The 10730-nt window shown below is 41.3% G+C and overlaps 1 protein-coding gene across 1 annotated transcript; it reads left to right on the top strand.

The window, feature by feature from the left end:
• The first annotated feature begins 5112 nt into the window (after nt 1-5112).
• On the top strand, nt 5113-6426 carry LOC110931433 (vegetative cell wall protein gp1-like). The gene has a single exon (XM_022174827.1). The coding sequence runs from the start codon at nt 5113-5115 to the stop codon at nt 6424-6426; it is 1314 nt and encodes a 437-aa protein (XP_022030519.1).
• Nucleotides 6427-10730: the final 4304 nt, after the last annotated feature.

The following is a 10730-nucleotide window of genomic DNA, read 5'->3' on the forward strand; positions in this document are numbered from 1 at the left end:
AAAATGATAAAACCTGTTCTGATTAAACTGGGATTCACTCGCCAGTATTTCTTGCTAATAAAATGTTTTTAAACACGTTTCAGGTAACAAAATATGAATGCCAAATAGAAGCCAGCTGGAGAGCACTGAAGGCTTGGGAAAGTGGCTATAAAAGTTACCAAAATAAAGAAGAAGTTTTATTTCAATAAATTAAGGTTTATCCCTAAAAACATATTTGTAATGGAAACTTGGGTTTTTCACATATATTTATAAATTATAAAAGATGGTGTTTTACTCTGATAAAATATTTCCTAACTACGATCCTGATGAAATTTCCGCTGCTAAATTAATGATAAACACTGATACCACCATCTCTAAGTAGGTCGCGGCCCCTGCCTCCCGGGGCAGGGGTTCGAGGGGTTGCGACAGTAAAGATAACACTCAGGTAAATACTCATTGCCTATTTTTCCTGTACGGGCTTGGGATACGGTAAATTATTACCGCTTGGTCCGGTATTGGATCAATGACCAAGGTGTCCAAAATCCAAATAATCGTTTTAATCTGTTATGCTTGATAACTAAAACATTGGGGGTTAATGCGACCGTGTCGTGGATATCCACGGCTCATTTAATTGCAAGTGGCCACGACCTAAGCGCAGGGTGTAGGCATACACCTGACAGACGCTAATGCTATGATACAATATTTTTCTTACCCAATATGGGGATTAAAGTGGTGTGTCAGTTAATCATGTATCGGAGTTTAGTTCCGGGCCCCATATGTATTGACAAGCATGTAATACTAGTAACAAGAGATATAATTTGTCCCAAGTTATTTATGAAAATGATATACCAAATGGTATAAAAATGGTTTTGAAAAGATTTTCAAAACGTGTCGGTTAATTGTATTTACCAGTGAAAACTGAATTATTTTCAAAAGACTAAGTGCAGGTTAGCAAGTACGGAATAGGCTGGAGCTGCTCGGTAATTGTATATTGGAATTTGCGACCCCAAGCAAAAAACCTAGTAGTCTTATATAATCATTTTGTAAATTTACGATCCGCCTGTGGATCTTTAGTACACTCTTGGTCTGTATATTATTTTGAACTTTTGTACATTTATACTTTGTAATAATTATTTTATAATCCCAAGACTTACGCTGTGTTAAATGTGATTATCTATATCAATCGTCACGCATAAACCCCAAGTCCGAGCCTACCGGGAAATCAGAGTGTGACACCCCCACCATTAAGCTCCTCCAGTGCTGACTAATGTTGTTTAGTTTATATATGTGACAACCCTCACTAAATCAGGTATCCGTACGATTGATTAATTTTAATTACGTGCCTAATGACTGTGCTTAATTACAACTGATGACGTAGACTGCTTCCTAATTTCTGTAACATACATACATATGCATCACATTTCATATTGTCACTCCATTTATTACACACAAACTTTAGTCACATACTTAATGCACAAAGCACAGCTAGCACAGTTAAGCGGATAACTCAGGGATATACTGACAGTGCCAGTACATAGACAGACAGTGTTTTGAGACCCAGTATGGGCCAGGGACAAAGTACTACACTAGTATAGGTGTAGGGAAGTGAGGACCATAAGACTGTGTCACTAGGTGATAGCTTGAGTGCCGGGAAGTGCCTAAAACTCATTTTAAGTGCAGAATTCTGCATTTTCAGCAACAGTTCAACTTTTAACATACTTGTATTATACAGAGAATTGACTAAATGGTCCTGAACGCATTCCTAAGTGTTGGAATTAATTTCGTTACAAAAAGATGCATAAAAGACACTATACGGTACAATTTGACACTTTAACGGAACGGTACTTAACCGAACAACCGGACAATACCCGGGACACCAAAATTTTGTCAGAAACATTATTTTAATATATTTAACTAATTATGGTTCCAAAAATCCCCACACACTATAACAATATGTCATACACTTATTACTTTAAAAAATACCGTTAACCTCCTAATTATTTACCCACTGATTATCAAATTTTACAAATTACCCCCCCCCCAGCAAATCTCGGTCATCATCATCACCAAATATTCTTGGATTTTATTTTTTTTATTTCCTTGATTGTGGTTGGCCAAGAATCTATGTAATCATTTCATTAGGATTAAGTAGGGTGGCCATGTGATTTCCAAGAAACCTTATATCATCACAACCCTCACAAGTTCATTTCACCTCCCTCAAACTCACTATCTCTCTTCCCTCTCGGCTGCCCACATCCGCCACCACCCTCACCACTTCAACATCCACCCATTTGATCCATTTTCAAGTCCAAAACAAGTGATAAAAGGAACCTTGTGAAGCTTGGAGCTTGGAGTCTTGAAGAAACATCACCCCTTGCATTCTCACGCCATTTTCATCATCATTTCTTGTTCACAAGTTCATCCCTAGCCCTTGTGCTAGTTGTAAGTCTTCGATTTAACTTTTGGTCACTTCTACGTTGATTGTTTGAAAGATTGTTGTTTGAAGTTTAACACAAGAACACAAAGAGAAAATGAACAAGGAACCTAAACATGAACTGATAAAATCTGGTTGGATTATGTTAGTATAAGCATGCATGTTGTTTGATCATTGATTTCTCGATAAACCCGTTGTTAGAAAAATTGTTGACGCGTTTTAGTAACATTTACACTCTAAAAAGCATGCTGATTTGTATTTTTAGCCAACTTCAACAGGCTGTAACTGGATCATTATAAATCTAAAAACCGATTTTCTGAAGTCTAAAATATGCATTTTCGAAAAACGGTTCAAGTGGCACTGGAATCGTAATTTTTCGAGGTCGTTTACTATTTTTAAAGGACTATTTTTGGACAGCAGCTCAAGCTGTGTTTTTACTGCAGAAAAAGTGTGTTGTATTCGGAGTCATAACTTAAAAACTGAGAAGAATTAGCTCATGGAACTTTTACTGTGGATGGTCACTATTGTCGCGGTGATCCTCCAACTCGAATTTCGTCAATCGGACTTACGATTAATATTTAGTGAATTACTCCGTAGACTGCAATCAGAAAGTGACAAATCTGATTGCAGTCCGATAAATGAATTTCTATAAAATATTGGTAATGAACTGGACCCCGATATTTTTATATATAGTAAAATTTGGATCGAATATAACATTCTGTAAAAAATTGGGAATTTTTGGAGAAGGTTAACTATTTTATTAAATTGCTCGAAAACAGTCCAGTTCTGATTAATAAAGCTGAAATGACATAAGTAGCATATTGCATGTCTAATTGTCGGGTTGGTTATGTGAGAACAATCCACGGGATATATGTAAAAGAAAATGATATGTTATTTAGCATGGACACCTCCATTTATAAAGGAGACTACGACGAAATTTTCCAAAAATCCTAACACTTAGTAAATATTTTCGAGACGAGTGTTTACTAGTATATCTTAGATTATGTTTTCAAAGATAAAACTCGCCACAATTTTTATCACAAAATACAAAGTATCGAAGGTTGGTTTTATACATAAAAATGGTTAAGTATATATTCTCAAAAAGGAACTTAAAAATATTTCCGACATCCCATCCTTGGGAAGGAAACGCGTATATAAGATATCTTGGAAGTATTGATACTAGAATATTGAACGAACAAATATCCCAACGCGGACTATGATTAAGTTGAAATATTAATTATTTAGACAAATAATTATCACTCGAAATAATGTAAGAAACGTAACTCAAAACATTAAACTCTAAGCCAAGGCACGACCCGTTCGTCTAATAGACATTAGTACGTTGTAGGTTGTCGTGTAGCGGACAGAGTTTGAGATACGATTCAAGACGCACTACAGTGAGTTCATGTCCCCTTTTACTCTTAACTATTTTTAGTTTTATACTTCGGGGGTGGAATACATGTTACAATTTATTACAGGCATTTATACATGGTATGGTTAGCTTAAGGAGGGTTTTTACTACGCGATCAAGTGATTGGTGGGCATGACACTTAAGGCCATTAATCCTCATTGTAGGACCACGGGGCATGAGTGATAGATCTATTTGGGTGTAGCGAGCCCACACCCATGAGGTTGGGGCGGCCCATAGTGGTGACTATGTCTTGATATCGGAGACAAATTTGCTAGGTTTGAGTCTTCCTGCATCATTTCACACATACTATTGGCTTTGCAACCCAATGGTGATCAGTTTTTCCTTTTTGCTACAAACGAGGGACTATTTTACATACAGACATACTAAACGCTTTATACACACAGACTTATACATGAACTCGCTCAACTTTTTTGTTGACTTTTCAAACTACATGTATTTCAGGTAATTAATTGGATCTGGCAAGTGTTGCATGTTAGTCAAGCTGCGTACTAAATAAAGATGTCATCCAGGGTTGTAGGGTTTGGGAAGTGTAACTCCTTCCTGGACGAGTTGCATGTCTCTTATCCTCGTATTGTTGGTAGTCTTTCGTTGAGTCTTATGAACTCATTTTGAAACAAGTCATGGTTTGTAATGTATTTTGTGGTTGATGTTTTTAAGACAATATGTTATGCATTTTCTATACTATTTTAATGGATGAACATCACGTACTTTTATCATATAGCATTGTTGTGATTGTTGCTATGGTATTAAGAAGTCACACCAAATAAATCCACGCTTCCGCAAAAGCCAGGGTGTGACAGCTTGGTATCAGAGCCTCGATCATAGCGAACTAGGATTCATTCTCGAGTCTAGACTATGATCACTAGGGCTCTCACGAAAACGCTTTCAAACATTTTTACATTGCATACACAAAATGTCCAGATCCAGGGAACAAACGTTTTTACAAACAAAAGGCACAAATACACATTTCCAAGGCTATGTATATAATTTCAGTCTCAGAGACTGAGGGAGTTCAGTCTTAGAGACTGGGGAAAAGTTTGAGTCTTAGAGACTGGGGAATGTTGGTCTTAGAGGCCAGGGAGTTAGTCTTAGAGACTGGGAGGTTTGGTCTTAGAGACCAGGGAGTTAGTCTTAGAGACTAGGGAATCAGTCTAAGAGATTGGGTGGGATAGTCTGGGAAGACTAGGATGCATACATGATTACATTGCTATTTGTTTACATGCTCATCTGATTTATGTGCATATGTTGTGGCTGTGTTACAGACACCATGGCATCTTCTGATAGTGGAGTGTCCAACACGATCGACCCTACGGCCATTACCTCTGATGACGAGATAGCCACGGACCCGGAGGTTTATACCTCAGACACCACGAGCACGGATGAAGACGATTTTCAGCCTTTTGCCCTACCAGACTTCGGAGACGACTTGCCCTTAGCTGATGGTCCACCGGGAGAGGATCTACCCCTTGTCCCGATCCCTGCCCCTCTCCCGTTTGCCGCAGTTCCCTTTGAGGAACAGCCTCTCGGCGCGTTACCTGATGGCGACATCGATTTGCTTATTGAGGGTCCCCCGGAGGGAGACCAGGATGGCGGGGCCCCGATGGAGGACGATGTTCCACTAGCTGATATCCCAGTTGTTGACCCCGTTGTTCCTGTGGTTGAGATTCCTGCTGTTGATGCCCTTGTTGTACCACCCGTCGAGGCTCCTGTTGTGGAGGCCTTACCCGATCCGTCCGTTTCCTACCCGTTTGAGTCAGCATCATCCGCCACTATTCACGCCCAGGACGTGCAGCACTACTCCGCAGACACGGATTCAGACATGGCGATGTCTACTGCACCCGTTGTTTTCCATGACTTTGACCCAGAGCCTGAGGTCGAGTTTATACCTGTTGAGCCTGCTCCAGCTGATCCAGAGCTTGGAGTTGCACCAGAGCCTGTTATCGCTCCCGACCCTATTCCTGTTGATGCACCCGTCGTTGCACCAGCTGTCACTGATGCACCCGTCGTTGCACCACCAGCTGCTGAGATCCCAGATGTTGCACCTTTACCTGACCATATGCCGATTTTTGATGACCTTGCACCATTTGCTACACATATTGATCCGAGATATGCTGACACCCGTAACGGGTGGATTGAGGATGATGATGACTATCCTCCATTTGTTCTACCCGTCACTCCACCTGCTGCACCTATTTCCGCTCCCGTTGATGTTCCACCTTTTCACCCACATGTATCTGACACTCACCGCACCAACTTACCCATTACCTTTCTCCAGGACATACCCCCTCCTCGTTCAGGGGAAGGACCTTCCACCGGACCGCATGGTCATATGCCACCCTTGACAGCCGCTTTTCCTTGTATACCCCCGTTTGCACCGACTGCACACACGACTTTCACTTCTACAGCACCGGCGGGCGAGCCATTCATGTGGTCTCCGCCCAACGTTATGCCTTTATCAGACCCAAGTGACGTCATTATACGTCACGACATGATTACAAAAGAACAAAAATTTTCCTTAAAAAACTCCCCTTTTAACAAAATTAAATCTTCTCATCGAAGATTCTTTGTTTTCCACGCCTAAAAACATTTCCCTCTTATAAGTCCAGTGCTCCACTTACTTGCATAAGTACAACACTAGACTGGGGGGACTTGAAGGGGCAAGGTCCCAAAAACCTCATAATAAATATTTGGGACCATACCAAAACCTTACTGATCAGCCTTGTACCTTGCGCGGCCGCGCACTGGTCTCACAAAAAGAGATTTAAAGAACAGTCAACTGTCAACACTTGCGCGCCCAAAGGAAATCATAAACCTTTGCGCTTTCTCCCATAGACAAAGGATGAAAATCCTGAAATAAACACTCCCGCCTAAATATCCAGACCTGGATATTATTTACTCAGACTTGGGATTTATTTATTCACCTGTCTCCACAAGATAAGGTGCCACACCAGATTACAGCAGTAATCTTCTAGAAGAAATACAATCGTGCACCACCAAGACGGTTACAACCGTCTGGACACGTCTCACCATCTCAGGCATCCCTGAATTCACAACGGAAGCATGCAATTGGAAAATAATCTCCACTTGATCACTTTACACGTGGCAAATCCCCAACCTTCGATCTAAGCCATGATCCGTGTGCTCTCATGTCAGATCAAGAAGCTTGACGGAAGGGAATGTAACCGCTTACGGGGTTAGCATTTTCCGTCAACTTTTCACTAACGGGTTTTCCCGCCTAAAACGACTCCCGGCTATAAATATGAGAAGCAACCTAGGTATGAATTCAAGTTACACACACTTACAAAATACATCTTCTTCTTCATTACCAATAATTATTCTCACACCGGAGTCGGGTCAAGGAGAGAACCCTTTTCTCCCCTTGGCGAGGCTAACGGTGCTCTTTTTTGCAGAGTTATCGGAGAAGAAGACAGTCGGATCTGAATCAATCGAGTGGAAACCAACCTTTTATGCGGATTCAAACCCCCTAGATATCTCGGTTCCGACCATTTCTCTAGTGTTTCTTCATTGGCGCCCACCGATTCCTTTGTTTTTTCAGTTTTCATCTCGTTTCGATTCAGTCCTTTTCATTCTCTGTTTTTCACATGGTAGAGAATTCATTATCTCACCCATCAGATCCCCGATCTGAATCCAAGGGTTCCACAACCCAAAACACCCAGATTAACGGAATCAAGGGAGCAAACAAAAACAACAGTCATTCAGACAGAAAGAATTTCTCAGATCTAATCATAGAGAGATCCCCAGAATATTGGTTCAACAGATGCCAGACTGCTTTAAACACAATCGTTATGCAAATCACCAGATCCGAATTCCCAAACATCAGATCTGGTGAAAAAATCAACACTGTAGTATTGGACCCACCAACACCCTGTCGGAGGGCCATCCAATCTAGTCGTAATGTTGATATACAATCCAGAAATAGCAGTTATCAGAGAGTTAAATCAAAACAAATAAACATGGTTCAAGGAGGTCCGCCACGAAGACCAAATAAGCGGAACCATGATCAACATTTCCTGACGCGCCAGGCGCAGTAAAATTCATCATCGTTGCGGTCGATTACTTCGCCAAATGGGTGGAAGCCAAAGCTTTGGCCTCAACCACAGTGATGGTAATCCGCAAATTTATATGGGAACATATTATTTACAGATTTGGGTTACCATTACGCATTATCTCTGACAATGGCACAAACTTCGCCTCAGAAGATCTTCAAAAATGGTTCAAAGAAATGAAGATCGAGCATAACTTTGCCTCCGTCGCGCATCCACAAGCGAACGGTCAGGTAGAAAGTGCAAACAAGCAGATCGTTGACGGCATAAAAGCGCGACTTGGGATAGCGCGCAGAGGATGGGTTGACGAACTCCCCAGCATCCTATGGGCACATCATACAAGACTAGCACGGCAGAAACTCCATTCAGCCTGGTCTACGGGTCAAAAGCGGTAATCCCAGCCGAAATCGGTCTTCCATCACCGCGCATGATAGCCATGGAAAAACAGAACAATGAGCAAGAGCGAAGAATGGATTTAGACCTTCTTGAAGAAAGGCGCGAGAACGCCGCCATCACTGAAGCAAGGTACAAATCCAAACTTGAAAAATATTACAATGCGCGCGTACGCGTATGTACCTTTGTCCCCGGTGATTTTGTCTGGCGCGACAATGAAGCATCAAATGCGGAAAAACCGGGCAAATTAGCGCCAAGATGGGAAGGGCCATACATCATCAATGAGGTCCTAGGCAAAGGGGAATATACCCTAAAAAGAATTGACGGGACTCTATTTCCCCGCACCTGGAACGCACAGCAGCTGCGCAGGTGTTACATATAGGGCAAATCATTCACAGGCAATGAATTTCCTATTTACATTTGTATTGTAAGCCTTGCGCTTTATTAATACAAACACTATTTTCATGTTACTGTTTGTTACAAATTGCATGAAATTCCTTTGGTTTGCGCGAAAACAATGTGGTAAACATTGTACACCTCATGAGCAGTTTGGAAAAAGCGCAACATAAGCGCATATTCTGGACAAACGTTCACACATGAGCACAATACCATCTCTCATTCGCTCTAACTAATCAAAGCAATTAAAAACATGCAACATATTGTAATCCAAACATGCAAAACAAACCCTACAGGGATAGTATTACACCAAAATATACACATCATCAAAAGTGTAGCACAAACACTTAACAAGATCATGGCAATGATCTTCAAAAAAATTGTTCAGATTTACAAAAAACATTAAAGGACGAGAACTAGCCCTAAAGTTAAACACCTAACCAGCATTGGAATCATCATCGACGACAGGCACCTGCCCGCACCGACGAGTTTTCCGGCGTTGATATACCAGCCGACACCCTCCTTTCTGGAGCATTGGAAAGCGAGCTGTCAAGCCATCAACATCTAGCACAGTACTACCATCGTCAGTAACACCTTTGTGCTGAAGAACCTTACAGCCGGAACCAACAGTCACCGGAGAAACAGGTTCGACCGGATTTTTTGCCGTAATAGCAATTAGAGGTGGTGAACAAGAAAGAAGCATGAGACCTTCTGCAGCTTCGTAAACCCTAAAAACATCCAACAAACGACGAGTATGGTAAGAGCGTTTCATCTTCTTTGCCAAAAACTAACAAAAAGACAAGGCGTCTTAAATGTACATATATATAGAAGAACCCAACTTCGAGAAAAAGGAAACTTAATCATCATGATTAACTGTCAGGAAATATCACATCCAAACGGCGCTACGGGAACTAGAGTTATATCCCCATTAATGAAGTCTGACAAAGCGCCATTACATATCCCAATATAAGAAGGCAAACTCTCGCAAATACCAACTTTTACTGCCAAGTGACGTCATTATACGTCACGACATGATTACAAAAGAACAAAAATTTTCCTTAAAAACTCCCCTTTTAACAAAATTAAATCTTCTCATCGAAGATTCTTTGTTTTCCACGCCTAAAAACATTTCCCTCTTATAAGTCCAGTGCTCCACTTACTTGCATAAGTACAACACTAGACTGGGGGGGACTTGAAGGGGCAAGGTCCCAAAAACCTCATAATAAATATTTGGGACCATACCAAAACCTTACTGATCAGCCTTGTACCTTGCGCGGTCGCGCACTGGTCTCACAAAAAGAGATTTAAAGAACAGTCAACTGTCAACACTTGCGCGCCCAAAGGAAATCATAAACCTTTGCGCTTTCTCCCATAGACAAAGGATGAAAATCCTGAAATAAACACTCCCGCCTAAATATCCAGACCTGGATATTATTTACTCAGACTTGGGATTTATTTATTCACTTGTCTCCACATGATAAAGTGCCACACCAGATTACAGCAGTAATCTTCTAGAAGAAATACAATCATGCACCACCAAGACGGTTACAACCGTCTGGACACGTGTCACTATCTCAGGCATCCCTGAATTCACAACGGAAGCATGCAATTGGAAAATAATCTCCACTTGATCACTTTACACGTGGCAAATCCCCAGCCTTCGATCTAAGCCATGATCCGTGTGCTCTCACGTCGGATCAAGAAGCTTGACGGAAGGGAATGTAACCGCTTACGGGGTTAGCATCTTCCGTCAACTTTTCACTAACGGGTTTTCCCGCCTAAAACGACTCACGGCTATAAATATGAGAAGCAACCCAGGTATGAATTCAAGTTACACACACTTACAAAATACATCTTCTTCTTCATTACCAATACTTATTCTCACACCGGAGTCGGGTCAAGGAGAGAACCCTTTTCTCCCCTTGGCGAGGCTAACGGTGCTCTTTTTTGCAGAGTTATCGGAGAAGAAGACCAGTCGGATCTGAATCAATCGAGTGGAAACCAACCTTTTATGCGGATTCAAACCCCCTAG

This window comes from Helianthus annuus, chromosome 3 (genome assembly GCF_002127325.2).
Source record: "Helianthus annuus cultivar XRQ/B chromosome 3, HanXRQr2.0-SUNRISE, whole genome shotgun sequence".
Taxonomy (NCBI): Eukaryota; Viridiplantae; Streptophyta; class Magnoliopsida; order Asterales; family Asteraceae; genus Helianthus; species Helianthus annuus.

What these genes read in the sequence shown, in the direction of transcription:
- LOC110931433 (XM_022174827.1), top strand. Translation starts at nt 5,113, where the DNA reads ATGGCATCTTCTGATAGTGGAGTGTCCAACACGATCGACCCTACGGCC.